Genomic DNA, 26,408 nt, shown 5'->3' on the forward strand with positions numbered 1-26,408 from the left:
AAAAGCTTTTAATTAATTTAGAACAAGAACCATGAGTGATAATACATGTTTACAGATCAGCTTAAGACTAATATCGGTGGGTTGAAAAATAAACTTTATAATTCTATTCGTCGAGATACATTTAATAACTCTGGATCTCTGGAGGTTTTGTTTGAGGTGTCGATGGATAAGTCGTCCTTTATTTTCCATGAAAATGCATCTGCAAGTTCAATCATGAGTTCCCTGAAGACTATAGGGTTCACGTTTTGTCCTAAAAGATATAACAGGAACCAATCACCGAAATTGAGACCGCGTACAATTTTATTCACTTTATGATAAGAAACTACTCGAGCCATGCCACGTAGCAAATAAATTCTTGCCCAGGGTTGCGACAGCACGATAATTCTGAAATATATATAAGATGTGATATTTAAAATGCCCCATAGGATTATTGACAAATTTATTGAATATTACTTACAGCATAAATAGGTGTTAAGAATAAAAACAATTTCTTAGAGACACTATGTACGGGTTTATTTACCTGTAAACGACGGCAAACAGACTGATAGCGGCAAGAAAGACGAGCCAGAACCAAATGAAAACGAATATTTTCTCGTTGACAACGTTTAAGGGTAAAACGCACAAGGCATCGTGTATCTGGGGTGATCCAGCTGAGCCGAAGGTGTGAATCGTGCATTTTGTCACCTTCGGGAAAAGTCGTGCCATTGGATCAACTCGTTCAAAGGGTCTTTTTTCCATATTGAACGCCGTCACTGCTGGCCCGTACTCCGTGAATTGACCTTCCAGAAACACGTTCAGCAAATAAATCTGCCCTACCTGAAAATTAACCGAGAAAATGGAACAGAATTTTTCTAGACCAGAAGACAAAGAATATATTTTTTTAATAAATCTTGCTTCGAATATTTCCAATGAAAAACGTTTTATTTTGTTTAAGCCAAAATCCCTTAAATGCGTATATATACCATAGGAAAATATTAAAATAACATTTGAGACGACACCAAGATTTAAAGATTCATGCAAATATCGCTTAATTTCGTTACTTCCGGTAATTTATCGTGATTTTTGTCGTCATTAGAGCTTGACGAAGCTTGGCAAAAAGCAAGCAGCCAATTATTTCGATAATATCGTCGTGATATTTCTTTGGCTGATGCAGGGTAATATAAATTTGCATTATGAGTGGCATCATTATAGCTGTAATGTCATCGCACCATCATCACAAGCTACAGTGAAGAAGCACTTTGCATTTTCCACGACGGTGCTCTTTTTCTATCGCTTTATTTCGTTATAATATCAGGCGAAAGCTTCCGTGTGGCGTTTGACACAGGCGGGGAACTTATATGTAGGCTGGAGGGCGTAATGGAGTTTAAAGTTGCTGGAACTGGGTAGAGATGGAAGGAGGGGGTGGGGGGGGGGGGAGGAAAATGAAGAGGAAGAAGAAGAAGAAGAAGAAGAAGTTTAGTTAAGAAGAAGTACGGGGCAGCGTGGTAATTTGCCGGGGCAAATTATAAGCGCGAGTGCTCACCGCGTTGGCAAAGTTGAGGAGCTCGCAGATGAAGAAGCGGAAGGCGTAAAAGTTGTGGCTGTGCAGGTTCGTCTTGGTAAAATAGTCGACGAGCTGTCGCTTCCGGTCGAGCGTCCAAACGTCCCTCAACAGTGGAACGGACAAATCTCGGGAGAGCAAATGGACCAGTCCACCTTCCCATATACCCCATAGAGCACGGGGGGTGTAAAATAGAAGAGCTTGAAGGCCCAGAACGAAAAATACCTGATTTGTGTAAAAAAAGCATAATTTATTAGTTATCGGTTATATTATTTTAATAAAATATATAAATAGAGTTTATTTTTTAATATCGTTTTTAAACAAACTGAATGACCCATTGATAGTATCGGTGCTGGTGTATTTCATCCCCTGGCACAGCCTGACCAACCCCTGGACTCGCCACAGCTTTTCCTGGTGTCCCCCTTAGGTGTCGGGATACTGTAAATGTACTGTAGATCCAACAGTAGGCGTTCACTGTCTCTCGATCTATTTTGCACATTAATTTCAATTTTAGAAAAAATAGATCTAAGTCTTCATTACTATATATAATTATGGTTGCATAAGGCTTTATCTATTATTTACAACAATATTCAAGGACAAATAATAATTATTGGAGCTGCGTGATAAGAGTATTAAATTTATAATAACTTAATATATACTATTATTATCTTCGCGCGCTTTATTGTCTCATTAAAAGTTAAAAAACAGTCCTTTCCTTTTCTTTGCTTATCAACGAATAATAATAATTAGAAAAGCGCGATGAAAGTTTTATTTAAAAATGTTCATTATTATTATTATTATAAAATGACAAAGTATTCCACTTGGAGGTAGAAAGCAAGATTATAAAAGTCGGATAGATAAAGTATTATTCAATTAAGAGTTTCATCTCGAGTAGTGGTATCATTTTATTTATATAAGGATTGAGAAATTAAGCTGCTATTCATTATGGTAAACTATTGCATGTAATATGAAGGAATTACGTAAAATAAAAGGAAAGAAATTATTATAGTAGGGGAAGAATGCAATAAAAGGAGAGGGATTTTGCATATAAGAGGGGAGAGAATGAGAAAAGCTAGAGAGAGTGAGAGTGAGAGAGAAAAGGAGAGAGAAAGCTAAGAAAATGAGCTTAGCTCGGCTTAACGGCTTCCTTTAATATTAAACTTCTGTTCCGCAGTCAGTTGGGTGGTAAGAAGCGACCCCCGATAACTTTTAATAGCCATCTTGTTATTCCTTTGGTTTTGCTGGCTGGAAAATTTCCCTGGCTACTGTTGGAATCTCAGCAGAATCATATTGGTTCATTCTCTTATATTCTTTAATTGTTTTCTTACGTGCAAATCTTTTACTCTCTCTCCCCCACTCTCTCTCTCTCTCTCTCTCTCTCTCTCTCTCTCTCTCTCTCTGCTTTTGCTTTCTAAATCAGCTTTTGCTATTCCGAGAGGATTTCAGGTCTGTGCTCTGAAACTTTGCTAATATGGTAATGTCTCAGTTATGCCAGAGACAGCACTCTCGTTAATCGCTACGAATTCCTTCCGCTTGGCATACTGTACGACCATGCCAAATCTTAGTTTGGAAAAGCCCATTATGACGCAATAATACAGAAGAAAATCACATGCACGCGATAATGGATCCAATTTTCAACCGAATACCAAAACTTATAATTATATCACATAATATAATGTAATATCGAAGGATGAATTAAAAATTTCAAGACAATTTTTCTTCGAAGAAAAATCAATAAAATTATACACATGAGCTTTTAAAACATTTACAGAATACCTATATAACAAATTTTTATTGAAATTAAATTAAAGCGAAACTGATGAAGAATTTTATTCCACGTAAAATTCTGGGTTTCATTTAAAGATAATATTTAGTTCAATGTTAAATTTTGGAAGCTTGAAAAGTTTGAGAGAATTATTCAAAAGCAGAGATTCCTCGGGTTTAATGACACTCGAAAATGAGACAGATCTGGTAGCTTTCTGATCGCAGGAAATTTCATACCTGGAGCTTCAATGGATAAACACGAGATGCACTATATAGATCCTGCTCTTTCAGGAAACAATGAGGACTGTTATTCCAACATCAAGGCATCCACTATACAGTCGTTGGTTTAGATTAAAGCCCCTCGAAGGATTCCCTCATCCTCGAAACCACCTCTACCTCTTCAAACTTTTTTTCTCACCAATTCACTATACTTCTTTTCCTCTTAACTTCATCCTCTTAACGTACTTATCACGTATAAACATATACCTGGTAGTCGATTAATTATGGCTAATCCTATAAATTTCAATAGTGTAAATATTTATAAGAAAAAAATTTCTTTATTATTTTTAAATCTATAATTTTTAATAAAGAATTTATGGAGAATTAAAATTACTTAATTTAAGGCTTCTCATTGGTAAACAAATTCGATGATATTATATTTAATTGGTGAAATTTCAAAGGAATGCTGCTCGACCAACATGAAGTTGAGAACCAAACAATTATCAGTCTTTAACTTCTTCATTAAGTGTTGCATTTAAAAATATTATGGGAAGTTTTTTCTTACAATTATTTATAATAGACTAACTTATACATTGAACTATATTTATTATTTATTTGTTCAAATAGAATAAATAAATCGATAGTATAAATCGTGCTAAGAAAATGTTATATCTTTACGACGTCCCCATGAAGTGCTGTTGTCTTCAACAATGATTTTTGAATTGATATCATGTGAGAAGTCTGGGATATTGTTTTCCAGTTGAAAATGAATCTTTACTATCGAAGCTTCAGGCGAGTAAAATAAAAGTAGAGCATCGAGTGCTGTGAGAAAGAATAACAAGTAAAAGAGGTGTTGGGAAAACAAACAAGAGAGGCAGAGTTCAAAAGAAACCATATAGTTTTGAGAGACAGTGAAATGGATTTTTGAGTAAGAAAGAGAGAGAGTTTATTACAAAAATAAACTAAAAGAAAGTTTAAATGTAAGAATGCAAAGTGAGGAAATCAACAATAATCTGTATAAAATAAGGAATGGATATGCGAGCAATGGGAATAAATAAGATGTAAAGCAGGATGGAGTGAGAAGAATAGCTGAGAACGGTGGATAAGTAAAAGAGAAGTCAGGAACCGAAGGAAAGCAAAGAAAGGTGAAAGTCGAAAAGAGTGAGAAATGGGGGAGAAAATTGAAATATAAGAAAGAAGTAAGGAGAGAACGGAAAAGAGCAAGGAAAGCATGGGGGGATGACACTTGAATTTAAAAGCCTCGAGAATATTTGCTCGACGTGTTTTCCTTGGCAAAGACCAGCCAGGAGACGCCTCCGCATCGGTTTACTGACGACACTTCATCGGTAATTTAAAGGCAAACACTCTACTGCTCTGCTTCCTTCTTTCTCGATACTCATTTTAATTCTCACGAGGGGGGCGTTTCATCCTTCTTTCATTTCTATCGAGCACCGTTTTCATTTCGTGGTTTTATCTTGGCTAATAAATAATAGTAAATTATTTGTTACTATAAATAGCATTTAATAAAATATGCACAAGATTTGCAATCTTGTTGATATATTTTTTATGCACGTTTTGCTCTCGATGAAAATAATCACAGTGGAACTTCCAGAATCTTAATTATTTAAAATAATAAATTTTTTGAAATGATCCCTGCCTTTTATTATTGCTTTAGTAAACAATCTACGAAGATGACCCTGTATAAATAAGATCTGAGTTTATTTTCTTCTTTCTCTTCAATACTCATTTTAATTCTCAGAGGGTGGTATTTCAGTTTCATCCCTCTTTCATTTCCACCAAGAATCGTGTTCGTGCCTTGGTTTTATCCTGGTAAAAAATAATAGTAAATTATTTTTCATATTATTCCACGAAGCATGTATACAATTTCTAATTTCGTTGTTCCATTTTAGGGATATTTCATTCACAACAGAAGCTTTCAGAAGGGACGAGCATTGACAATCTTAATTACTGTAATTAAAAAAAATTACTGCTTCCTTCTTTCTCGATACCTTAAATACTTCTCAAGAAAGAAGCCTTTCATCCTCCTTTCTTTTCCACCCAGCACCACTTTCGTATTATGTTTTTATCCTGATCAAAAAATATATGATAATACTAAATTATTTTCTTTCAACAAATAGTATTCCACGAAGTATAAATAATACTCATTTCGTTGCTTCATTTTAGGAATGTTTTATTCACAACAACTGCTTTCATAACAAACAATCGAAAATCTTAATTATTATAATTAATCAATTTTGTAGCACAACGATATCTTTAATTTTTACCAACGTTTTAATAAAGAATCTAAGAAGCTGAACCTATGAAAAAGAAATGGTTATACTTTCTTTTTCTAGATACTCATTTTAGTTCTCAGAGGGAGGTGTTTCATCCCTCTTTCTTACCCATCAAGCACAGCTTTAGTGTCGTGATATTATTCTGGCCCAGAAATAATAGTAAATTATTTCTCCCAATAAATATAATCTTGCACGAAGCATACACACGATTTTCAATTTCGTTGTTCAATTTTACAGACTTCTCATAAAAGTTTCACAGCAGAAGAACATTAAAAATCTTAATTATTAAAATGAACAAAAATTATATTTACTGTTCTGCTTCCTTTTTTCTCAATACTCATTATCTCTTTTACAAGAGGGGAGGGTGTGTTTTATCAATCTTTCTCTTTCATCAAACACGTTTTTTGTATCACTTTTTTATTGTAGTCACGAAATAACAATAAATTATTCTTCACAATAAATAATATTCCACGAAGAATATAAACGATCTTCAATATTGTTGTTGAATTTCATGAACGTTTTATCGAGGACGAAAGATTTCTCACCGGAAGATCATCCAAAATCTCTATTATTATTATAAATAATTCGAATGATCTCGGTAATTCTTGGGAACTCGTAGGGATTCTAGTAATAAAACCACGTTTCTCAAGGTTCAATTATACACGCTCCAAGTGGAATCGGACGCGTGATTCTTGCACAAAAGTGGCAGAGGGGAGTCCCCGCTCACCGTTTTTCCATTCGGTAGGAGTTTGCGAAGAAAGCAACATTTTCGATTATTGGAAAACGTTTAGGTTGGGGGAGAAAGTGTGTGTCTGTATGCGTGCGTGTGTGTGTGGGGCTGACAAACAGACAAATAGACAAACAGATGTACAAACGGATGGAAAGTAAAATAAAAAAAAAATATATATATATATAGAGAAAGAATGAGTAGGAATAAAGAAGAAAATTAGAAGAGGGACAGGGAGAAGAAATATAATTTTCAAGGAGCGCTTGGCATAAATACGTGTACGCACGTAAGCCGCATGTCGACCGGAAAAAGAAGCTGAAACTGCTGGAAATCTTCCTTTTCCTCGAGTACGTATACGTACAGTACCATCTGCTGTGCATCGCTGTTTTACTCCCCAAGTTATATTCTTTTTCTACCCCCCTTCCCCCTCTCTTTCTCTCTTACGTGCAGATTCCTTCGGTCGTTTGCAACGCCATATACGATCCTGTTACTTTTAAAAACTCTTTCGTGTGCAAACTTATAATGCACAGAATTACACGGTAAAGTAAACATTTTTGCAGACGGATATTATAATTTTTTCTTAAAGGTAATGTCATATGGAATAAGAAAAAGCATACAATATGTGTATGCTCAAGTATAAACATTTTGTCAGAGGTATATTACAGTATTTTCTTAAAGGTAATATCATACAGAAAGAAGACAAACAACAATAAGTATATTAAAATATTTTCTTTTTTTTTAATTTATCATTATTAAATAAATTATTAAACTTTAATATTTTCTCCATATTATTCTAACAACTCATATGAAAAGTATTTTTTTTTCATTGTGTAAAAGATACAACATATAATCCTGCAGTATAGCTTACTACTCGTAATATCGTTTCTACACACATATAAGTTATAATATATAAAATACTTTTCAGATTATTTTTAATTCAGCAGCAAATCTTTATCTGTATAAATTAAAATTGAAATAATTTTTACGATCGTAAAATTCTAATCTTCTGGTGAATCGTGCTATGTACGTATATAAAAAAGCGAAATTTAGCGCACGATTCTACGCATAAATGTTGTAGTCTCTGCGCGAAGCACGACTCAAAATGTTCAAAACGTGTCTGTTTCTTCTTTTAATCAGTTGTTTTGCTTACGCGATCACATTTGAAGAAGCAGCTTGCAAGTGAGTGGACATCAAAACTTTTTATTATTTTTGGGAGTTATATTTTACAAAGAAAATTGCTTGATTGGTTTTAGGATAAGCCCATTCCAACGTAAATGCAAAGGGAAGAATGTAGTGAAATTACCGAAGAGATTGGGAGAAGAAAAATTTCTAGGAAATACACTTGCTTTTCTCTAATCACGATTGAAAAATATTTTAGCAACTATATGACAAATGCATTTAATTGACAGTAAAGATTAATTGTCTTAATTAGATAATTCGCTAAAAAGTAGAAAATAATTTTTATTTATATCAGAAGTCCTTTGAGCAATGATAATAAGAATTGAATAAAAATGAAAGAAAAGCTTCTTTTTATAAGATAATAATAATTTGTAGATCAATTACGTTTCCAAGATATACTTTGTCCACTAAGAGAGCATTGGTAATTTTTTAGCAGTATTAGTTCATTGATGTGCAACTCGCCTCTGATTGGCTACATAGTACCTATATGTTTATAAGCTGGATGATTGGCACACTACGATAATTTAGTGGAAAGGGCTTATTTTACCCTTGTGCAACGGTGATGTTCTCTCGTTGGACAAAGTATAGACACGTTAATAGATATTTTGGTATAATGTAATAATGAAGAGAAGCCATCCAAGTTTCACGCACACTACGAGATTTCACTGGAACTTTCATGACGAAAGAAAATATCAGCTTTGCTATTTTTTTTTTTTTTACTTAAAAAGCTCTTAGCGCGGGAAAAACCTGCTGCGAAACTTTCTGGATAAAAAGAAATTTCTTGTAGAGTTCTTCGAGGGGGCTACTTTTTTTTAAAGAGAAATGAAGCTTTTAAATTATAAAGCATAAAACAATTAAGTAGCTTAATATTCTAGCTATAGTCAGGTTTTTCAATTATTCTTATAATAAAAGACCATTTCTTTCAAATACTTCTTCGTTTGTTCCAAAAAGTTGTTCGACTTTAAACGACTAATTAATTATACATAGAAACATTCTTCAATTATTTTTCCCACAAAAAACAATTTCTCTCAAATAATTCTTTGTTTTCTTCCAAAATATTAATCAATTAAATGCGATAGTATAAGTATAATGAATAAACAAAAGAAGACTCAGTTTTTGAACAGTTTGAAGTAAACCCCAGTAAATGGTTAAAAGTATTCTACAGGATATAAGGAAAAAATAAGAGAAAGAGAGACTCACTCATGGATGCATCGGTAATACAGGAAATCGGGTCGCCAATATATTGCTTGGCAGTGACTAAAATAGCGGAAACTAGGAGTAGGAGGACCGTGACACGAGAATGAAGTCTGAACACCACATTGTCTATCCTGACTGGTTCTACCTTCAGTAGATTCTGGATCGGTGCAAATAAATCCAGCATGGCTTGACTTTATCGAAAAAAGGAAAGAAAACGATAAAAGAGAAACTAGAAAATAGAGAAATCTAGGATCCTTCAGGACGATGAGGTTATTGAATCAATCGTAATTGGATCGGAGCTTTACAAGATTTGGGAACTCACCGAATTCTCTTGGTATTGGGAGAGGGAATGAATACGATGGCGATGGTTGTATTGGTTGAAACGATATTACAGGCAAAAGGGTAGCCAGCCAAGCGAGAGAATCGGTGAAATTTCGTGATAGAATCCAAGTGTCTCTTTGACGTCGTTCACCAGCTCGTTTTGTGTTCGGTGCGATGCTCGGTTGTTCAACTTTCGTGTTGCAGCTGGTGGAGAGTAAATGTGTATGTGTTTATGTGTGTGTTTGGGGGAAAGAGAGAGAGAGAGAGAGAGAGAGAGAGAGAGAGAGAAAGATGGGTAGGGCTTGCTTAACCGGAAAGAAGAATGTACCATATCGTAAACGAGCACAGAGTAAGCAATAGAAAATTACAGAGAGGCCAGTAGAACAGCTCAACTTTGATCAGACTATTGTACACTATATCCCTTATACACGAAAATTTTATCTAGCAATCTAATCTTTCCAATTCCCTTCTACTTTTGCCCAGTGTGTATATATATATATATATATATATATATCTACTATTTAAGCTACAGCCTCAAACCGGAAGTGACTTTTCCTGCAAATTTATCGAGCAGCAGAAACGTAAAACGCTGGCTCATTCCCTGCCAGCTGGAAATTTACAGTAATACTCGATATTGCCCAAGTAATTTTGTGTTTCGACGTTTCTCCATTTCCTAGAAAAGTTGGGCGACCAGGAACTTTCCCCATTCCTCAAAGCTAAGCAATTATCGTGGGCTGAACGATTTCGAGAAAGAAATGCCTTACCGATCGAGCCGGAAACAGGAAGATTTTCCATTCCTTAAATTTTAGTCTAGTAAGAAATATATGAGTAAATATTGCTTAAATAAAAAGATATTATTTTATATATTAATCCAGCACAAGAATAGATTAAACTAGTATAATTTAAATCCAGTCGGAGTTAAAGATTCTTTGTCTTATTTCTTTATATAACTTTATAAAAAAAGTGCAACGCGAGGAGTCGTGTTAAGAAATTAATCGAAGTTTTAATTTTATTGCTAAAGAAAAAAATTCTGGAAACCAAGAAATCCAAGCACATAATAAATCACGATGACTATATAACAATGAAAGCACTGTAACCTTAATTATAATATATAAAATTATTAAAGTATTGGAAATATATTAGAAAAAAAAAAAATTAATGAAAGAATCGTAAACCAACTTCGTCCATCTCGATTTGGAATCTAACCCTGTTCCTGACTAGCTAACTATGATTTTTTACGATGGAGAAAGTCCTAAAAAAAGTGAGCGATTTATGGAGACCAGATGTTTTACGGTTTGCAATTGGTGGATCTGGCTGAATGGCGAATTGTCGCGACGTCGTCGTCGTAACTCACGATGGAAACTCCTCGAAACGTTTTCAGAGTACTAGAGAGACAGAGATAGATAGCCAGTGATAGAGAGACAGATGGATAGATGGAGATAAAAGATAGTACTAGTGTGACTGAGAGATAACGATCCGAATAGCGAGGAGAGGTGCTTGAAGTAACTCATCTTACCTTTTGTCGTGGTTCTTTGTGCGTTCACCATCATCGTCAAAGTTTCAGCTCACGTAGGGATGGAAAGAGAAGAGGCAGGGGGGAGGGGGAGAGGCGCTGGAAGGCGACAATTGTTAAAACTTGACAATCTGGTAGAATCGAATTATTATCTGGGCTGTATGGTACGTGACTGTTGTTAGCCTGGTGTCTCGCCAAGTCCCGATGGTGCTACCTCGTGCAGGAAATAACGTCGTTATGTTGGGGGCCAACGTGGAGCACACGCACACAAAGATATTCCATTCCAAATGAAAATTAGTGCTGGTCAAGCGACCCATTACTACCAAATGACAACCTGACCGTGACATTGTTCGCCAAATTTCTACTCTGTCCAGATGACGTCATTGTCAACAATACATTGGTGTATTCTCATTTCACCCTCTGCAGTAGTGTGATTCTCTCTCTCTATATATATATATGCCAGATTTAATCGATTATTCGAATTATTGTTAATACACAATTGTACTGTTGAGTATTATATACTTGGTACATGCTAATTTAACTATAAAGCCTTGATTATTCCTGTTATTAGCTATCTTTAGTCGATTACTCGAATTATCGTTAATACACAATTGTAGCTTAGAGTAGGGTGCTTCATCGATTGTGCACCGGAGCAAAGGAGTTAAACTTACTTATCGCTTAATCTATTAACTATAGCAATTCTTTCTTGAGACATATTAAAATGCAAATAAAAATAGACTTAAAAAAGGTTCTATAGAAACTATGTTGATGTGTATTATATGTATAGTTATAGAAATATAAATGAATAGTTATACTCATACTTTGTTGCATCCTCAGAGAGTTACACCCTCCGTAATTAGTATATGCTAATTAAACAATAAAGTCTTGATTGCTTCTATTATTAGCTATCTCATCCAAAGCCTAATGAAAATTTCAGCCAATATGATTTAATCTTGCGAAAATAGTTTGGGATTTATGTTTATCAATAATGAAGATAAATTTGTTGGGGTCAGTAGATTGCAATCATTAACGTTAATGACTTTGCGACTAATCTTCGTTATCGGTTTACGATTAGGAATTCATTATCAGACTGATATTGTAACAATTTCGTCGAGTATATAGACTATTGTGTATGGAGCTTTTAATTAGTGGGCCAAATTATTTATATATTATTAAATGCATTTATTATTATTAACTTTAACGATTGTCAGATTAATTCGGTGCTTGGACAATGTGCCTTTCAAAGGGAATTAATCAAAGTTTGGTCGTACATATTATAGAATATCGGTCAAACGTAAAGGTAATTGAAGATAAGTCGATGTAGTGTAGCAGTTATTTGTTTCCAAAGCAGATTTCTCATGCTGTCTTGTTTCTTCCAGATACTATAGCTGCAAAATAAAATAAATCAATCACTCTTAAATATTTAATAATCGACATAACTGTGTCAAAAATCGCTGTTTTTGAGTTTCCTTCTAAAATTGTCAATTTAAACTGTCTGGAAGTGCGTTGCATCTTACTAGTTTCTATTCTAGTATATTCTTCCCCTTTTCGCTGTCGTACCATTGCAGCACATTGCAACATTCTATCCATCGTCCACATTCCGCACCATTTCTACCTGACTCCAATGGCCACGATTGTTCGCATTGCCATTGTTCCAATATCTCTCCAAGCAAAAGCCAACCACTGCTCGGCCCAGAAACCGCTATTAAAGCCGTCCTAACAAAACTAAAACTACGCTTACACCTTATAACTTATACCATTCTACTCTATATAGCTTCGTTTCCCTCGATTTTGCCCAATCTCATGGATAAATCGAGTTATTCATTCGTCGTTAACTGTATACCAATTTGTATAACATTGATATCGATGTTGTATAAAGTAGAATTCATCTTGAAAGAATTTAGATCAAATAAATGTGAGTGTTGTTTCTTTAATTGTAGTGTCTAATAAAAAATATACTATTCAAACTGTCCTAGCCACAGGAAAATCATTTTGGACATCTCTGTTTCGTTGGAATCTGCCCAGTCTTATATACAGATAAATAGAGTTGTTCGTTCATTGTTAACTGTATGCCAATTTTTATAACATTGCTGTCTATATTATATAAAATAGTAGAGTTGAACGTGACGAAGTGTTTCTTTATTTTTATAATAAAAATAATTAACTTTTTTTCAATAACAATCATAACATAAAAGCTTCTCAATTCATGGCAGTTTTTTGAAATAATTTCTTAAACTCTGAATATATGGACAAAGTTTTAGACAGAGAAACATTCCTTTCAACTAGAACTTCTCATTTGTGCATAAAAGAGAAATGTGTCCCTCTCTGCTGTGATCGTTGTTATCTTGGAAAAGGAGAACCAACAAGACTATGCATCTTGCCTCGTGGTTAATGATTTAAAGCAAAACTTAAAATATAATTTGCAACCTTCTGTCTGTTATCGACTAGCAATTTTCTGCTTATCACAATTAATATTGTGTTTTCAACAAAATCCAATAACAACAAGACTTTTAAACGATATTAATACAATAAGCACAAAAGCAAAGACAATTTAATTTTACTTTAAATATTACCTGCAGAATATAACACAAGTAATAATAATAACAAAATTTAAGGATTATAATTAAACTATTTAATGGTTTAATAACATTGTATTGTAAACCTAATGGTGTAAAGTAATTAGCGAGTAATCAGAGGTATTGAGAGCCGTCAGTTTAGGGACTTAATCGCCGATCTCTGCTGAACACTACACATTGAACTTGTGTGTGAAAGGAGCTGGTCGTAGCTAATTGAGCAGCTATAATTTCTCGCGGGAGCTCTTGGTTCATCTATTTCTGCAAACTCCTTGGGGCGTTACCACTCCTTCCAACGAAATTCCGCCCAGCCGCTGGAATTTCAGGGAAATTAGCGATTTCTCATTGTTGAGGCTTCGAGGGTTTACTCGCTAATGAGCACTAAAACATTCATGCTCATCGAGAAAATCGAACAAAATTATTTTGTCGATCGTCCTCGTCTTTGCAAATTATTTTTCTTCTAACATTCAAATCTCGCAGCTTCTGTGATTCTATCTTACGGATCATCGTTGAGTCCTGGAGAGTTTACCCTTTGATGATCACTATATAATAAATTCACGTTTGTGGAGAAAACCACAATCAAATTAATATAGTTATTATGAATATTTTTCTTTTGTAGAAACCGCAGTTTCTGCAATGTTCTGCAATTTATTCGCTTTGAAGCTATCGATCCAAATTAATAAAGAATTTTATCAATTTTACGATTCTCTATGGTGAAATTCGATGTCTCGTTAAAAACAAAGAGACTCTTGCAATATTATAGCTTTACACTGTGTCGATTCGTGCATGAAAAGGAATATATCTTGTATTATTGGAAAAATTCCAAACGCACTAGCAAATATCGAGGTAGTTTTATTTTTCCGGAAGATACACTTTCATTCCGGAGAGAATTACATTGTAAAATAGTAAATTCAAGTTTGAACGTAAAAATTGCTTTTTAATAATTTCTCCTTATCGAGCATGTATATAGTTATGCAATTGAATAGTAGCAATATTAATTAATGTTATAATGATGCTGAAAATAACGAACGGTGATAAAAGACTGTGGAATAATCTGGCCAATTGGGAGAGTAGGTGGAGCACGTTTCGATAAAGCTGCAGTAGGAATATCGCAAAATGTATGCCAGTGGTTACGAGTAATTCTCTGAAAGATAAGATAACGACATTATTAAAAGGAGTTACGCGTCTAATTAACCGAAGATCGTAAAAACGAAGGGAGGTGGTGTATACGGGTTGAAGCAAAATTTCCTCTAAATATGCCTTGATCCTTCGATGCACGAATTTGTTTATCTTTTTAGTGTATAGCTAACGCCCCAGTTGCAGAATAAAAAATTCTGTTATCACTGGTGGATAAAATAGTACTTGCTGTAATGCTGTATAAAAATGAAACGTAAAAAGAATAAATCTTGTAAATTAATCAGGAATTTAAAAAATAAACGTAAGAAAGGTGTTTCTTATGTAGGAGAGAGAGGGAGTTTTACCTTGGGAAACTTTTATTTAATTTGCTCTTTTGCTTTAACTTGTAAAAAATACTTTTTTCAAGATTCTTATTCACTTTATGCATGAACTACGCTACATCTTTCAAATGTAATTGCCCAATTTTTCATGTTTGCTTAATTAGAAAATTCTTTTGATTTAAGAAAAATTAACAAATATTCCAAGGTACAAAGTTTTATCCTACACAACATCGTTCATCATAGACTTAAACGTCAGAGCTAAGAGAAAAATAAATAAATAGAGAAGTGAGAGAAAAACAGGTTAATTAATATTCTAATTTGCAACTTAGTGCTATCAGCCAAGTGTATACTTATGCGAGAACTCTGCTGGCATTGGTAAAACTAAATGAGAAAGATAGAAAGATAAATAAATAAATGAAAGAGTAAGAGAAAAAGAGGTTACCTAATGTTCTAATTTGCAACTTAAAAAAAGGAGTGCTATCAGAGTTGAGTGTATATTTACATAAGAACTCTGTTGGTATTGGTAAAAATAAATGGGAAAGATACTGGGGAGGGGAATGAAAGCCAATTAAGGCAGGGCATGCAAAAATGTCTGACAATGAGTGTTATAAATGGTCTATAGGTAGGTCGGTGCAGCCGAAGTGCTGAATAATTCTGGGTTCCCTAGCAGGCAAGGGTTATTTTTACTGATAAATGCGATAAATCATTTGGATAATCGAGAAAGCAAGCGTCAGCAGTGGCCCAGATGCTCCCTTCAGGCGCTTTTCTGTTTCGTCCGAGATATTACTGGCTTTATCTACTGCAAAACCTCACCGAACCCCTCGGGCTCCACTACTCACGTTTCTCCTTAAAAACAAATAAAATAATCGACTTTGCCAAGCCATCGCTGCGAAACTTCCTCGAACGTTCTTTCATATACAAACTATATATATATAGCTCAACTGATGGGTAATGCGAAAAATAAACAAGTGAAGTGAAACATCGACCGATGGGTGAGGTTTTTCTATTAAAAAAATAAAACTTTCAAGACGGTCCATTATTTCTCGCTGATAGTGCAAAGGGGATTAAACAATGATTTGACACATGCTGAATATCGATTTTACCTCAGAGAGAGGCAGGTTTCTCTTTAATAGTAAAAAATATAATAATCGTCGTTATAATCACAATTACATGGTATAGTAAGATATCGGTAAACCATTGATTCAATTTAACCGTACTTCCTATAATATAGTATATGTATAATATGTGTATAATATATCGTGTACTGCTATGTATATATTTATAATAAATTTGCGTGTATGTTTCTGTGTGATAAGTGTGAGCGTAGACTGTATACGTAAGATCTAGAAGATTGTCTAATCCTACGTTAAACACGATCTATATTTACAAGCAAAGTGTTTACACTCTTTTACACTCTTAGAAGGCTTTATAAGTCCCAGAGTCTCCAATTTCTTCAAACGTTATTATTTTCTCAGTCACTCCAGTTGTCCCCACTCTTACTCCTATTTTTATCAATCTCGCCTTTCCGACCAATCACAATTATTATTATCTCTTATATTCTCAATTATTATATTATATAATAATAACGTTAGCCTCTCGTTTCTGTAGCACTCTGAGCAAGAAACACCGTGGTCCAGGTAATTCCTCTTCACATTTTTCGTATATTTTTGTTATTTCTGTCAGTTTTCGACAGAGCAAGCTTAACTATCTATTTCCATTGTGCAGGATTCACTTATTTATCTCCACTAGTTGCTTATTTACAAACGTTACAGCTTCTCGTTATGCTCATTCAGTCATTAGCATGCACACACACTCGTGCTGATACAAACGCTATACACACAATATATTGGCCTCTCTTGGATATAACAAATGATTTATTATCCATTGTCGTTATCAGCATTCTTACATTAGCAAGATTACAAACGCCTATTGGATATACACTTAAAATTCACACAATATATATAAATAATTACTCGAATTTGGATGATAAGAATCTGGCAGTGATCAAACAGGTTCGTTGAGAATGGAGCTGTATTCGAGCTATTACTTGCTAATTAATTGATAAATCGCAGGTTTGCAATAAGCATATACTTGGTATAAAGAGGATTTAATTTCTATTAATATATAAGCAATACTATCTGCTTTGAAGTATTTGTTATTCCTCGGGCTCTACGAGGTCCCAGGGGATGGATTTCCGCCATTTGCATGTTTATGCGCGTATCTATTTGTGCAGGGATGGGTCTCTACCGAGAGCTAATCTTTCTCGTTACGCGAATTTACAATGTAATTATAGCAAAGCAAGGACAACGTTGCGGAAACCCCCTCTCTTCGTTCAAACTTCATTTTCACCGGAAAACCCTTAACGCTGTCCACAACAACCCTCCCATCCCTCCTCCTTGATGTATAAAGGCAACACTCTGATTATTTACCTTATTTGCCCCTTCGACAAATATCTTTCTTCTGCAATTTTAATTAAATGAAACAAGAGCTCTTTCCTTCGTTGTACAACTATTCGATAATAATAGAAGAGAGAGAAATGTAACTATAGTAATAATACAGTGTTTCTAACTTACAATACAATATACTACAATGTAAAACACAATGTATCTATCAAATTATTAAATGAGATACATGTGGATCATTAATAACGTACAAACTGTATAATTAACAATTGTGTCTTCAGATATTGATAATAAAATGTTCTAATTATTCAAATTATTTTCCTTGATTGCTACATTGACCAATCCCTCTCTCTTTAAAATATAATTACATAAAACAAGAGTCGTTGCTTTTTTCGTACAACTATTCTACATTAATATAATAAAGAAAAAAATCATGTAACTATATAAAAATAATTACAATATTACTAACTTACAATAAAATATTGAATATATGTTGAAATTATCAAATAATACAAGCGGACTATGAATAATGTACAAAACTCGGTGAATAAAACTTCTCTTCTGATTACAATAATGCTATGTTCTAATTACAGAATCATTACGTGAAACGACGATTTCGTCTGTATATCCAACCGTGCACGGGTTAAATTCTCCAGTATCGATTGAATAGCGGCAAAAGAGCAGGTTAGGTTAATTAGACTAATTAAATAATAAATCATTGTTAATACTATATACGATTGTGGATAGGGCGAGCGCTTAATTGGTCAATTAAAATAGACGATTGGAATGTCCGAATTGCGAGTCGTAGATGGAGAATTGGATTAATTTTATTGTTGCATTGTGATCTTGGGGTTGTAATGGAAGGAGGAGGGGGGGGGGGGGAGGAGTGTAAAGGGGTGGAGGTAAAGCTCATCACTGACAATCAGCGAGATCTTAACCGGAAGGAGATTGGTTCGCGAGAGGCAGGGTGGATTATCACCGGAAATCAAGTTTACAGTGGATTTTCGGTGTCCGGATGGAATTGCCGGTTTCCAATTCCGGAATTGTCGCGCAGAAGCAGGAAAATTACGCAGGATAATCGAGTCCTGTCTAGGCGGCTTGTTCCTTATTAACGCGAACGCCTTATACCTGACGTGTCACGGACAATTAAGCGAATACCTTCCTCCCAGGAATTTCATTACTTCCGGTGTCGCTGAGTCTACCCTTTAAGGAACCCGACGCAATATCCGGATGCCCCGCGAAATATTGAAGCCCCTCGCATTGTTCTCCAACCTCTCGCAAATCCTCACCCTCCAACTTAGCCATTCATTATCTTCCTTAGCCAATCGCTCATTCGAATTTATTGCATACCAATTATCGCCTTTCGAGATCTACTGTTCTTATTAAATGGTCCATTGATCAATTCCCCTATCAAATAAATTTTAGGTTTTTTTTCTTGCTTTTATACTTCTTCCTAGAACTTCATCCAAGAAATTAGATAATTGTCTATTTCTTAATTCAACGATTCCACTGTTTTTACCACGTGAGATTAATCGTATTTAAAGTAATTCCACGTAACGCTTACTTATGATTCTTCTTTGGTATAAAGTTATTTTTGTATTAATCTGATTCACGTTATAAAATATAACTTGTCGGTTTTAATTGTACGAGTAATAAAATCGATAGAGCTTAATTGTCAAAGTAAAATTAAATTTGTAATCAATATAATTTATTCAACTTATTAAACATGGTACTTGCAAAAATACAGATATAAATGGAGATGTTGAATATATTGTGTTGTCATCTTACGAGCACAGAGCTTGTATTATCGTATTTTATTGACAAAACAAATAAAGAATTTATGGTATTTTGCAGATCAAATTAAATGGCATCCACGTTGTAACAAATATTTCTACACGAATAAAAGTGATTTTCGAATTACGACTCCAACACTTACATTGTCACATGTACGACAGTTTGATAATTTTATTCATGGTGCCATTGCTGTGTACAATCAGGCCATAAGCTTGCTGAGATATCCTAGCGGAGAGCCAATATAGAGAGATTATATTAGAGGTGGTACCACTGGTACCTTGCAAAACCTGCACGCGAACGCTCGTATAATCCGTTTCATAGTGTAGATCCAGATAAAAATTTGAAAACACTGCTCCTATTCAATTGCAGGATCTTTTACATCCAATTGATTTCCGTCGGTGTTACGGACTATTATTCAGAATTTTTGCAAGCTTCGGTGCAAGAATAAAATCAGAGTACAATGAGGAAATGTGGGAAAAATGTTGGTTCGCCATAGAAAAATTCCAATAACAGCTCTAAACTTTGATGGTGCAGTTTTTCTAGGACACACGGTATATTCTAGTAGTCATCGTTGGGTTCGAAATTTTCAAGTTGTAATATCGGAAGCAAGGACATTTCCAGTGGCCTAATTTCCCGCAGCCCATATCGATTGGCCTGGGGAATCTCGAGATGTGTTCCGGGTATGTTTACCCCGCAGCTGCGGATCAATTGGGTTTCAGGGAATCTACCATGAGCCAAGTTTGTTACAAAGCAACGGCGCCAGGAACAAAAGAATAGGAAGGGGTGGGATATACGAAAGTTTACAATTAATTAATTATTTGCTGGAGGGAGGAGACACGGAACAGAAGAGGGTGAAGAAAGATTGGGACGTAGAGAAGGAGACACGAAGAGGTAACAGTGAAGAAATAAAACTAAGAGAAGAAAGAAAAAGAAGATTTTCGATGGAAACGCTTAAAGGTGAAACGGTACTCGGGAGTCGGATGCGCCGTATTGTTCATGGAATTAAAGTGTTCCCTTGCTAAATTGAAAAAAGGACTCTCTAAAATTCGGTTTCTCAAACTTTTTCTCTCGATAACTCTTTTTCGCAATGCGCCATGTGACATTACTGAGTATCGTACATTCTAAAAATAGCTTCGATATTGGATATTAATAAATATCATTATTCAGCTTTTTGTTTATAAGTTTTGGTATCCTGTTAAAAATCTGTTTGAAAATTTCTCTTGTGGTAGAAAATTTTGTATGCAAATAGTTCGAGGAAACTATTAGAATAATTATTATAATGATAATTAAATAGTAATGTAGATATCAATTCGTCGACGTATCATTACAAAAAATTACTTTTGAGAATTCTTGAAAACTGAATCCACTTAATAATTCAATGAATAAAAATTCTCCAAGATTTATCGCATTTTTCCTCTGCCAAATCTTCAAGGAAATAAAAATTTATACGATATACATTCATCCCTCTTCAAGATTGTCATAATTATAATATGAGATTTACCACAAAATAATAATATAGATGCATCATTACTCGTTTCAGCGGGATTCAAATCTGCAAAATAAAATATGCGTCGAGAGAACGGAATTACAGTTGAACATGACGTGAAACGTACTTTGATAAGGCAAGAGGCAAATACCATTCAGAATCTTAAGTAGATAATTGGGGTCTTACCCTGCACCTTTTACTCGCTTTATAGAACCTTTGAATTCAAGTGTAGCTAGCGGAAGTACAATATCTCAGATAGCAGAAAACTGATAAATGCGCATTTCGATGAACACAATGAATTATTGTATCAATAATACCGTATATTTATATAAAAGCATCAGAAAAATTTCTTAATAACAATACTTTTCCAAAACTGAGAATTTAAAAATTTGAGTTTTGAGCAATGAAGTCTTCTGAGATTCCAGGATATAATGGCTTATGATGTTCATGAGAATGTAGAGAATTGGGGAGCTCAATAGGGCACGTGAATGTCCCTGGAACGTCCACGGCGTCTGCAGAGTCTGCAGACGGTGAGGAGACACGCGAGGCCAAAGAAAATAGCTAGCCCTGCCCCTAAGCCAGCACCAGCCCAGCCAGCTGGGCCAACGACGACTCCACTACTGCCCCCAACCGGAATTCCACAAGCTTCTATTGACTCGTCATCCGGTTCCAGAAAACTGGCATTATATTGTCCAGGAATTAATTTTGGCGTGGGGCAATTGATGACACCGTTGCACAGTAGCCTAGCTGGGATACAACCTGCATCTCCGGGACACTGAAAGCCACAATCCTCGAGCTTCTGGATGTTGAGGTTTCCAGCACCATCCCTTGGTAGGTTGTACAATTCTGTCCAGGAGATCTTGAAGGAAGCCCTGGCAGGTGACATGGTCCCACTAAATTGAATGACTGCTGCTGGTGATTCATCAGCATCGGTTGGATCAGCCGGAGCCAATTGGGCAGCTGGTATTATGGGCATTTGTCCAACGTAGCTGACATTCTCACCACAGATACTCATGTAAGGCTCGGAATTCCCTGGAAGGAAGAGCTCCAGCTTGCCATCTTCGCAGGCACGAGATGCGAACTTGACTTTGTCGAAGTGCAGATACAAATCCCTCTCACGATTCACGCGTAATTCCCAGATACATTTGATGGTCCTGGGTGGAGTGATGTAGCCAAGTGCTTCGTAATAGGGGAACTCGATTTCACCATCAGTGGCAGCTGCCAGGATGGCAGGGCCACAGAGGGGACTGTGGGCAAACTCGTACCTTGCCTCGAATAGGGCTGATGACTGCTTGAAGTAGCTGGAAGCTGCGTGAGCACCATCCACCAGCAACTTCAGGTCCAATTTCTCGCCACGAGACACGATCCTCAATGGTGCCGTTTTGGTATTGTTCAATTTGCAAAGACAGTGTCCCTTTGCAGCATCTGGACCCGATTCCCTGATGATCACTCGATCCACGCGGCTATCCCAACAGTGACCACACTGGGAATAAGGACGATCCTTGAAATTCCTCAGCGTCACAGATTCCACGATTAGAATTACTCTGGCGAATAGACGTTTATCCGTGATGAAACTGTAAGTGCAGATCAAGTTCGCCGGTGGATCACCAGGTCTCTTGTACACTAGAGTATTCAGTGGTGACCTTAATCTTCCTGATTGGAATTTCCAGGATGGGAACTTCTCATCACACTCGGTGCCCGGTACGGGATCCCCGAACTTAGTATTGTTGAAGAAATCGTAATGAGCCCAGTAGTAGAGGGAACTTCCAGAATAGCTTCCGGTTTTGCTTTCGAATCTTACGAAAAGAGCATTTGATGTTGAAACAAAATCGTATTTTTCCATAGGTTTACTGAACGTGTCGCAGAAGGTCTTGATGATCCTGGCATCATCAGGCCAGTCAGCATCATAAAGGGTCAAGCTTTCTCCACAATCACCGTCGTATGGTTGAATCGGAGACTCTATTCTGTTGACCCTGAAGCTGGGAAAGTAGAGTCTGGCTATTTCACCGGGCCTTCCCTTCAGCAAGTAAGTGCAACTAGTGTGTGGCGGGTACCAATGGGCCACTGACAGAAAAATACCATCACCGCCACTTGGTAGGGACTCGCTGTTCAGGAGCCAATCGCAACTTCCATTTTTGACTCCAGCAGGATCAGCGTGACCTGGCCAGTTTCCAACGTTGAAGTGGAAGCCAGTGTTGAGTAATGGACCAGCTGGTGAAGTGACGAATTCCACATACAAGTCTTCACTGGTACCAATGATGCTGTAAGGAAATTTGCCCATTCCGCAAAAGGTTCCTATCACCGGACTGGTATCATTCTTGCCATCGTAAACCCTGATGTAGTCATACGGACAATGTTGGGATCCGGAGCTGATGGGTCTCATGGGACAAGTCATGATGTTCTCGCATCGCTGCCCATCAATGTTGAACTCCTCGTTTTCAATGTAGAGTTTGATGAATCGCGTTCGGGTGTTTAGACGATACTTGCAGTGCAGGCCTCGCGGGTAAATACCAGGATATGCCGGGCTCTGCACGTAGCAGGTCTGAAGTCTGCAGTCGTTGAAGACTCTCTCGCAATAGGTACCGGCTACCACTTCTCCTCTTCTGTTTGGGTAAAGTTCCGGGTGCGCCCCGTATCTCAGATAAACCTCAAACTGCTGTTCTGCCCTCGAGTCAAAGCTAAAGTACGTCTGATCCGTGAAATTGTCAGCGTGGAACAGCACCCGAACGAAACTCGTCTCCGAGATGAAAGTCTGCGGCTGCTCGGATTCCCCGCAATACACGCCTGGATCCTTCCGATTACTCACCAGCGTCTTCGCGTTCCCATCAACAATCTGCAAACAACCAGATTTCTTTTTTTAATGTGAGTCCACTGATATTGGATTTAGATAACTAGTTAATATAACATATTGGGATGATTCTGATAAATATTTCAATTGAAAGATTAATTCATTCAGAGCTTTCCTTTTATTGGATTTTTAATTTCCAGCTCCCTATTTGGCTACCACAGAGCGGATTTAATCATGTAGAGGAAGATTGTGACTATTGTTTTTGAAGTAAATCAGTGATCGAGCTAATGCAAATGCTAGTCGATTGCTACTGACAAGAAGTGCTGATGAAATGTAACGTAGTATATATATACAATTTATTATTAAATTTAATATACCTCGTGTTCAATCGAGTAATAGTATTCGAGCAGATTTTTAAGCCCACTCGAAAATCAAACATCAGAATACAAACATATTGTATACTTTTATTAATGATCTAGCTAACGCGAATGCTACTCGATTATTTATAACAAGGAATGCTAATAAAATATGACGTGGTACAGACAAGCTACTATTAATTTTAATAGACTTCGATCTCGATCCTGTAGTGATTCGTTTAGCTTTAAGGAAAAGGAATAAAAATAGAAGGATCGTATACTTGTCTCGATAGTTCAGCGAAAATTCGCGTCTTCCTGAAAGAGTCGAATTGAATGCTCTATATCCGATTAAGTCTAGTCATGGTTAACTATGGATGGGAAGGTTCTAGCTACCTCGTTGAAGTATATTAAAAGATGGATCTAACGCAAATGATACTCGATCTTTTCTAGCAAACAAGTATTGATAATATATAACGTAGTATGAATAATAAAGTGTATTATAATAATCTTTAAACCTGGTTTTTGATTCAATAGTGATTTGAACAGTTTCTAAAAATCAATTGAAAATTAAGAATCAATGTGCAAAGCTTGTATAATTTTATCAATATTGTAGTTGTTGTCGTTGAAGTACATCAATTATTTAACTAACTCAAATGTTACTCAATTCTTATTGACAAGGAGAGTTATTAAAATGTGAGATATTATATATAAATATAGACAAATTGCTATTAATTTTAACACTTTGTTCTAGATCCACTAATATTTCGAGCAGCTTTTCAAGCCCGTACAAAAATCAAGAATAAAAATGCAAGGATTGTGTACTTTTATCGTTATTGTCTCTCTGGATCAGTGAAAATTCACGTTTTCCTGAAAGAACCAAATCGAATGCTCCGAGCGATTAAGTCTAGCCATAGTCTCAGTTCTATCTCCAGTTTTCCTATCAAGATTATCCTCCACTCCAGACATACTGGAATATTGAATTTCTTTTTTCGAAAACCTTATCCATTATCGAAGATGTTTATGTGGAATCATGATCCCGGATCTCTTATAACCTCTTCATTCTAATATCCAGTCGTTTCGAAAATGGTAGAGCTATCATCAAAATTCTTTATTTTCATAGAACCATGCATAATAATCTTTATGCTAACCTTTGACATTTATTTTACGAGATCGAGTAATAATATTTTATTTTAAGGAATGGATTTATTATCAATTTTATTTAAAGTCCTATTTTCAGAGAGGTAAACTTTTAAACTGTATTAAACTGTTATAAATAGAATTTTGTATATATATATATATATATATATATATAAGAGCAGGTAGATAGCGTTGCTCTTTAAGAGATTTTCGCATGGGAAGTTTGTGTCTTTTTGACGAAACTGGGTTAAAGTCTTGAATTGATTTCTCATCCCTGTGCTTTCATCGCGAAGGGGTCGAGGGAAAATCCTTCGAGGAATTAATCTAACGCGAGAGTTGGCGAAAGCGGTGGGTTGTAAGGGGGTGGATGCTGTCGTTCATCCTTCTCCCCTCCCCTACTCAACCATTTGGCCAACGGCGTCAGCTACCCCTTCGGAGGGTTGCCCCGGTGCTAACGTCATTACTCTCGCCATTTTAAGCCAGTCAGAATCAGTGCAGCTGCCATCCCTCGAGACCCCACACGCTTCAAACTAGTTACGGGCTTACAATCATACCAAATTTCATGTTTCAACATTTCTTATCACCTACAACTTTCTCTACAATCCAAAATAACTCTTCCTCTTCTTCCCAAATCTCCTCCACTACTACCCCAACTGCTCACCCCATCCCTTATTCTTTCCTACTTTTACCCTCTTTCCTCCTAAAACTCCACAAATAAACTCTTTTCGACATATCATAACTTTACAGTCTTTTTTCTCTTCAACTTATCTTCCCAGACAGCATCAGAAATATTGCTGAAAGATATATCTGTCAGTTTGTAAAATACATTTTATTTTTATTATTTCTACTCCCACACACTCGTTTACATTGCAATGTTCATCGAATGTTTTTATAATCGAGCGTTGTTTATTATTGTTTTCTCAGGAAATTTCATTGTGCTCGTTGGTATAATTTTTTTTTATTACCTCTATCTGCAATTTTCATGGTATAGTTTTTAAAGTTTAAACATTGTTTCAATTAAGTTGTATAGTAGTTGAGGTTTTAGAAAACTTTGTAGAAATTAATTGTCTGTTACATGATTGAACAACTTTGTAATATTTCTGCTTGCTTTCCTGAGATTAGAATGTTTAGGAGTTCCGATGGAAATGTTGCTGTATACAATGCCATTGCTGGATCTCTGCTAACAACCTGAAGTATTTAACCGCGATTCCCTGAAATTCTATTGAATTACCAGTTACGAGATTCCCTAGCAGTGTTTCATAATTGTTATACTATTCCACTAGGTTAATTAGCAGGATTCTTTGTGTAATACAATTTTCATTGTTTCATTTAAATGGCTGAGTATAATAACCGAATTTTTGTAGATGTATGAAAAATGCTTTGGATGAGCAACTTCGTTAATTCAAGGAGATTGATTCAAGTAAATTGATTATAACGATATTTAAGAAATCAAGAAAATTTAATTCAGAAGAGTAAAAGTTGTGGGGTGAAAATAGGGGATTTGGAACCAATTTTAAAGTGAAGAATAATAAGAAGGGATAAATCAGACATTAATTAGAAAAGCAGAATTGTCAGTAAGGAAACTAAGAAATCTACTCAACAAGCTTATTGCAAGGTAAGCGCTACTCAAAAGTGTTTAATTAACTAAAGTTTGGGTAAAT

General features: G+C 35.7%; 2 protein-coding genes across 3 annotated transcripts in view; both read right to left on the bottom strand.

The window, feature by feature from the left end:
• Nucleotides 1-49: 49 nt before the first annotated feature.
• Nucleotides 50-20,662, bottom strand: LOC136781045 (innexin inx2-like). Its single transcript, XM_066739716.1, has 5 exons — nt 20,482-20,662; nt 1,875-2,026; nt 1,523-1,765; nt 521-816; nt 50-384 (listed from the first exon to the last, which is right to left on the bottom strand). Exons 1-5 carry the CDS (start codon nt 20,618-20,620, stop codon nt 96-98), a joined length of 1,119 nt encoding a protein of 372 aa, XP_066595813.1. The 5' UTR covers nt 20,621-20,662; the 3' UTR covers nt 50-95.
• Nucleotides 20,663-20,897: 235 nt separating this feature from the next.
• LOC136781030 (uncharacterized) overlaps nt 20,898-26,408 on the bottom strand; it is a 49,511-nt gene continuing 44,000 nt past the window's right edge. For both annotated transcript variants that reach the window (XM_066739692.1, XM_066739691.1), the window contains exon 4: nt 20,898-23,299. In XM_066739692.1, coding sequence (XP_066595789.1) covers nt 20,939-23,299 — 2,361 coding nt within the window. In that variant the 3' untranslated portion in view covers nt 20,898-20,938. The remainder of the gene's footprint in view (nt 23,300-26,408) is intronic.

This window comes from Prorops nasuta, unplaced genomic scaffold (assembly GCF_024137725.1).
Source record: "Prorops nasuta isolate Cenicafe-Biocafe unplaced genomic scaffold, Cenicafe_Pnas_1.2 PNAS00021, whole genome shotgun sequence".
Classification (NCBI taxonomy): domain Eukaryota; kingdom Metazoa; phylum Arthropoda; class Insecta; order Hymenoptera; family Bethylidae; genus Prorops; species Prorops nasuta.

Coding starts and splice junctions, on each gene's coding strand:
- LOC136781045 (XM_066739716.1), bottom strand. CDS start 20,620: ATGGTATTTGCCTCTTGCCTTATCAAAGTACGTTTCACGTCATGTTCA. Junction 1,766..1,874: donor AGCACCGATACTATCAATGG/GTCATTCAGTTT, acceptor TACACAAATCAG/GTATTTTTCGTTCTGGGCCT. Junction 385..520: donor CTGTTTGCCGTCGTTTACAG/GTAAATAAACCC, acceptor TATATATTTCAG/AATTATCGTGCTGTCGCAAC.